This window comes from Mustelus asterias, chromosome 5, assembly GCF_964213995.1.
Source record: "Mustelus asterias chromosome 5, sMusAst1.hap1.1, whole genome shotgun sequence".
Taxonomy (NCBI): domain Eukaryota; kingdom Metazoa; phylum Chordata; class Chondrichthyes; order Carcharhiniformes; family Triakidae; genus Mustelus; species Mustelus asterias.
In genome coordinates this window covers 138,959,361-138,965,360 of record NC_135805.1, presented here as the reverse complement: position 1 = coordinate 138,965,360, position 6,000 = coordinate 138,959,361, and the positions used below count along the sequence as shown (strand labels likewise).

The following is a 6,000-nucleotide window of genomic DNA, read 5'->3' as shown; positions in this document are numbered from 1 at the left end:
CTCAATTTTTGTTCTTGATTTCCTGCGTTGTTGGCATTTCCTCTTCATTCAGTGCTGTCGGAAGGGATGTTGTTGCCTTTTTGTTTGGTCTGGTGGAATAGCTGATTATGTTAATTCACCTGACTGGATCATATCAGCCCTGTGAAGCCGTGTATGGCACACAGTCTGTCGGGCCGAATGGCCTGTTTCTGTGTTGTAAATACTTTGTAATTATTTTACGAGAAGTCAGCCATCTCCTTATTTCAAAAGGATGTGCATTTATATACTGGCCACTCCCCCCCCCCCCCCCTCCCCCCCCCCTCCCCCCCCCCCCCCCCTCACCTCCCCCCCCCCCTCACCTCCCCCCCCCTCACCTCCCCCCCCCTCACCTCCCCCCCTCACCTCCCCCCTCACCTCCCCCCTCACCTCCCCCCCTCACCTCCCCCCCTCACCTCCCCCCCTCACCTCCCCCCCTCACCTCCCCCCCTCACCTCCCCCCCTCACCTCCCCCCCTCACCTCCCCCCCTCACCTCACCCCCCTCACCTCACCCCCCTCACCTCACCCCTCCCCCCTCTCCCCCCTCCCCAACCACCACCACCGAGCATTTTACAACTAATTAACCGTTTTTTTGAATCATAGCCGGGTTTGTAGGAATTAATTTGTGTTCAGCAAGCTGCCACAAACTATAATGCCAATTTATTGGTTTCTGTGATATGGCTGAAGGATTATTATTGACCAAGGCACTCGATGCTCTAAGCAAACAGTTTGCAAATTGGGCTGAAGTGTGAACAGTACACTATTCTCATCATTACAGCATGTTTCCTCAGAGCCTTGTTTGCTGGTTCACGGAGTATTGTGAAATGTCTTTGGTGTGAAACCTGTTCATACAGGCGGCAGGGTAGCACGGTGGTTAGCACTGCTGCCTCACAGTGCCAGGGACCTGGGTTCGATTCCTGGCTTGGGTCACTGTCTGTGTGGAGTTTGCACATTCTCCCCGTGTCTGCGTGGGTTTCCTCCAGGTGCTCCGGTTTCCTCCCACAGTCCAAAGATGTGCAGGTTAGGTGGATTGGCCATGATAAATTGCCCCTTAGTGTCAGGGGGGACTAGCTAGGGTAAATGCATGGGGTCGTGGGGATAGGGCCTGGGTGGGATTATGGTCGGTGCAGACTCGATGGGCCGAATGGCCTCCTGCACTATAGGATTCTGTGCTTAATTCTGGCAGGGTAGAGGATGTTGAATAGGAAGCATCCTCTCGGGCAATATTTACCCCTCCCTGACGCAGGCTAAGAGCTGATATTAAATAAAACTGTGATGCTTCAAATCTGAAGTAAAAACAGAAATTGCTGCATAAACTCAGCAGGTCTGTCAGCATCTGTGGAGAGAGAAACAGAGTTACGACCCGAGTCGAAACCTTAACTCTGTTTCTCTCTCCACAGATGCTGCCAGACCTGCTGCGTTTTACCGCACTTTCTGTTTTCATTTCATTATTATTCAAAGTACCTGTTGCTTAATACAGCAATGTGAGCAAATGATTGAAATATTTTCCCCTCTCCAGTAATAAACTGGTCTGGTTGAGTACAAAACCATGTTCTTAGATGTAGGAATACAGGACAGGAGTCAGTACGCTTGGAGAGAGAAACTGAGTTAATGTTTCAGATCAATGACTTTTCACCTATGTATTTATTTGGCTTTCAGCCCCCGAGCCTGTTTCTGGCCCCCAATCAGTGAGATCATGGCTCATCTGCATCTGAACTCCATCTACCTACCATGGTTCTGTAATGCTCAATGAGAAGGTGGTGCTGAACCTAAACACTATTATTTCTACAAAACTCATCTCCAAACTCCGTGCCCTGGGCTCCCTCTGTGACTGGATCCTTGACTTCCTAACCCACAGACTGCAATCAGTAAGGATAGGGCAACAACACCTCCTCCACGATTATCCTCAACACCGGTGCCCCACAAAGCTGTGTTCTCAGCCCCCTACTATACTCCTTATACACCTATGACTGTGTGGCCAAATTCCCCTCCAACTCGATTTTCAAGTTTGCTGATGACACCACCGTAGTGGGTCGGATCTCAAACAATGACAAGACAGAGTACAAGAATGAGATAGAGAATCTGGTGAACTGGTGCCACGACAATAATCTCTCCTCAGTGTCAGTAAAACAAAGGAGATTGTCATCGACTTCAGGAAGCATAGTGGGGGACATGCCCCTGTCTGCATCAACAGGGATGAAGTGGAAATGGTCGAGAACTTCAAGTTTCTAGGTGTCCAGATCACCAACAACCTGTCCTGGTCCCTCCACGCTGACGCTATAGTTAAGCCCACTAACGCCTTTACTTTCTCAGGAGACTAAGGAAATTCGGAATATCTGCTACAACTCTCACCAATTTTTACAGATGCACCACAGAAAGCATTCTTTCTGGTTGTATCACAGCTTGGTATGGCTCCTGCTCTGCCCAAGACCACAAGAAACTACAAAGGGTCGTGAATGAAGCCCAGTCCATCACACAAACCAGCCTGCCACCCATTGACTCTGTCTACACTTCCTGCTGCCTCAGAAAAGCAGCCAGAATAATTAAGGACCTACGCACCCCGGACATTCTCTCTTCCACTTTCTTCCATCGGGAAAAAGATACAAAAATCTGAGGTCACGTACCAACTGACTCAAGAACAGCTTCTTCCCTGCTGCTGTCAGACTTTTGAATGGACCTACCTTATATTAAACCAAAAGTGAAAATGCTGGAAAATCTCAGTGCGTCTGGCGGCATCTGTAAGGAGAGAAAAGAGCTGACGTTTTGAGTCCAGATGACCCTTTGCCAAAGCTTTGTCAAAACAACTTATATTAACTTGATCTTTCTCTACACCCTAGCTATGGCTGTAACATTACATTCTGCACCTTCCCCTTTCCTGCTCCCCTATATACTCGATGAACGGTATGCTTTGTCTGTAAGGAGCAATACTTTTCACTGCATGCAAACATGTGACAAATCAAATCAACACGTCTCAGTTACTGCCACTGGAGCTAGTGGGCAAAAGCATTGGTTTGCGAATTCGCATTATGAAGAATGACAAGGAGATTGTGGAACACTGGTGGGTTTTGATGATTTTGTCAATGTGGTGCTTGAAGATGTCACAGTATTTGAGATCACATTAGAAGGCAGAAGAATCACAAAACTGGATCAAATCTTATAAAATGCAAACAACATGAGGCTTATTCCTGGCAGTGAAGATCCTGAAGTGATAGTGGAACTTTCTGACTTCAACTAAATGGATTGGAGTTTCTCCTGCTTCACCTTCTGTTCACTTCTGCTTTTTGACGATTTTTGTAGTTTATTTTTATGTCTGACTCTCCCGGACAGTTCTTGTATGTGGAAAGAAATGAATCAGAAATGAGCTGAATTATGGTTTAGTGCTTGAAAGACTTCATTTCGTAGAATAGAATCCCTACAGAGCAGAAGGAGGCCATTCGGTCCATCGAGTCTGCACCAACCACAATCCCACCCAGGCCCTATTCCCGTAACTCCACACATTTTTCCCTAGCTAATCCCCCTGACACTAAGGGTTAATTTAGCATGGCCAATCCACCTAACCCGCACATCGTTAGAGGGTGGGAGGAAACTGGAGCACCCGGAGGAAACCCACGCAGACATGGAGAGAATGTGCAAACTCCACACAGACAGCGACCCGAGGCAGGAATTGAACCCGGGTCCCTGGCGCTGTGAGGCAGCAGTGCTAACCACTGTGCCACCATGCCACCCCACTTATTTTTGAAGAAGAAATAGTGTTTTTTTCCCAGAAAAAAAACACCCAACAAAAATCTATCAATCCCAAATGTTGATTTTTTTCTGTTGACTCCGAACCTCAGCAGCTTTTTCAGGGGTAAAGTTCCAGATTTCCAGGTTAGTGTGAGGAAGTGCTGTCTTCCTAGGTGATCTTTTTGATTTGAGCCAGTTCAATCTTTCCTGACAGTTATAACCTCAGTTTTGGCACAACTCTAGTGAGCTTTATTTGTACCTACTCCAGTATTGTTTACGATTTACATAGATGATTTGGAGTTGGGGACCAAGTGTAGAGTGTCAAAATTCGCAGATGACACTAAGATGGATGGAAGAGCAAAGTGTGCAGAGGATGCTGAAAGTCTGCAAAGGGATATAGATAGTCTAAGTGAGTGGGTGAGGGTCTGGCAGATGGAGTACAATGTTGGCAAATGTGAGGTCATCCATTTTGGTAGGAATAACAGCAAAATGGGCTATTATTTAAATGGTAAAAAATTGCAGCATGCTGCTGTGCAGAGGGACCTGGGTGTCCTTGTGCAGGAATCTCAAGGAGTTGGTTTGCAGGTGCAGCAGGTAATTAAGGTGGGAAATGGAATTTTGTCCTTCATTGCTAGAGGGATGGAGTTTAAAAACAGCGAGATTATGTTGCAGCTGTATAAGGTGCTGGTGAGGCCACACCTGGAGTACTGTGTACAGTTTTGGTCTCCTTACTTGAGAAAGGATATACTGGCACTGGAGGGAGATTCACTAGGTTGATTGTGGAGTTGAGAGGGTTGGTTTATGAGGAGAGACTGAGTAGACTGGGGCTATATTCATTGGAATTCGGAAGAATGAGGGGAGATCTCATAGAAACATATAAGATTATGAAGGGAATAGATAAGATAGAAGCAGGGAAGTTGTTTCCACTGGTGGGTGAAACTAGAACTAGGGGCATGGCCTCAAAATAAGGGGAAGCAGATTTAGGACTGAGTTGAGGAGGAACTTCTTCACACAAAGGGTTGTGAATCTGTGGAATTCCCTGCCCAGTGAAGCAGTTGAGGCTACCTCATTGAATGTTTTTAAGGCAGGATAGATAAATTTTTGAACAGTAAAGGAATTAAGGGTTTTGGTGAGCGGGTAAGTGGAGCTGAGTCCACAAAAAGATCAGCCATGATCTTATTGAATGGCGGAGCAGGCTCGAGGGGCCAGATGGCCTACTCCTGCTCCTAGTTCATATGTTCTTATCTCGATATCTGTTTTATAATCTGGAGACCAGCACTGCATACAGTTCTAAGTGTGGTCTAACTAAAGTTTTATATAAATTTAACATAACCTCTCTGCTTTTCACTTCCGTTCTTCTTGCAATGAACCCCAGAGATTTGTTTGCATTTATTTAATGCCCTTATTGACCTGGCTACCATAACATTCAACTGAAAAGGATTTTTAGACAGGTCATTCTTTGCAACCTTGTGCTTGGGTAGCACGGTGGCACAGTGGTTAGCACTGCTGCCTCACAGTGCCAGGGACCCGGGTTCAATTCCCAGCTTGGGTCACTGTCTGTGTGGAGTCTGCACGTTCTCCCCGTGTCTCCGTGGGTTTCCTCCGGATGTTCCGGTTTCCTCCCACAGTCCAAAAGACGTGCTGGTTAGGTGCATTGGCTGTGCTAAATTCTCCCTCAGTGTGTCTGAACAGGCACCAAAGTGTGGCGACTAGGGGATTTACACAGTAACTTCATTGCAGTGTGAATGCAAGTCTACTTGTGACACTAATAAATAAACTTAAAACTTTAAACTTAATTTTTAATTGGTCTTTTTGGATAGGCAGTGTTCAATTTGTCATATGTACAGACATAATCTAAATAAATTGTACTTCTGTTTTAACAACAGGGCTGAATCCTAACCGCTAGAATCATTACCAGGGGCCAAATCCTCTGTCTGCTTGTTCCTGGGTATCTGCAGGCCTGTATCCAAACAATGGAGCTGGCCCACAGCTTATTGTTAAATGAAGAAGCCCTGGCACAGATAACTGAGGCAAAGAGGCCTGTGTTTATCTTCGAATGGTTACGGTTCTTGGACAAAGTACTTGTGGCTGCTAATAAGGTAAGTTTGAGAGCTTAATTTCAGAAGGAATGAGAAAAGGAGCACTCGAAAAGCTGCCATGGTAAATTGAGTAATTTGAAAATACCAACATGAATTGCAAATGATCGACCCTTTGAGATTTTAATGTACAGCAGCATTTTAGTGAAAGAATTGATTGCATTT

At 46.0% G+C, this 6,000-nt stretch overlaps 1 protein-coding gene across 3 annotated transcripts in view; it reads left to right on the top strand.

Moving 5' to 3' along the window:
* Nucleotides 1–6,000, top strand: part of heatr5b (HEAT repeat containing 5B) — a 94,551-nt gene that overhangs the window by 510 nt on the left and 88,041 nt on the right. For 2 of the 3 annotated variants that reach the window (XM_078213381.1, XM_078213382.1), the window contains exon 2: nucleotides 5,626–5,838. In XM_078213381.1, the coding sequence (XP_078069507.1) occupies nucleotides 5,713–5,838 (126 nt within the window). In that variant the 5' untranslated portion in view covers nucleotides 5,626–5,712. Of the gene's footprint in view, nucleotides 1–1,675; nucleotides 3,075–5,625; nucleotides 5,839–6,000 lie in introns of all 3 variants that reach the window. The other variant, XM_078213383.1, reaches the window with a different exon arrangement.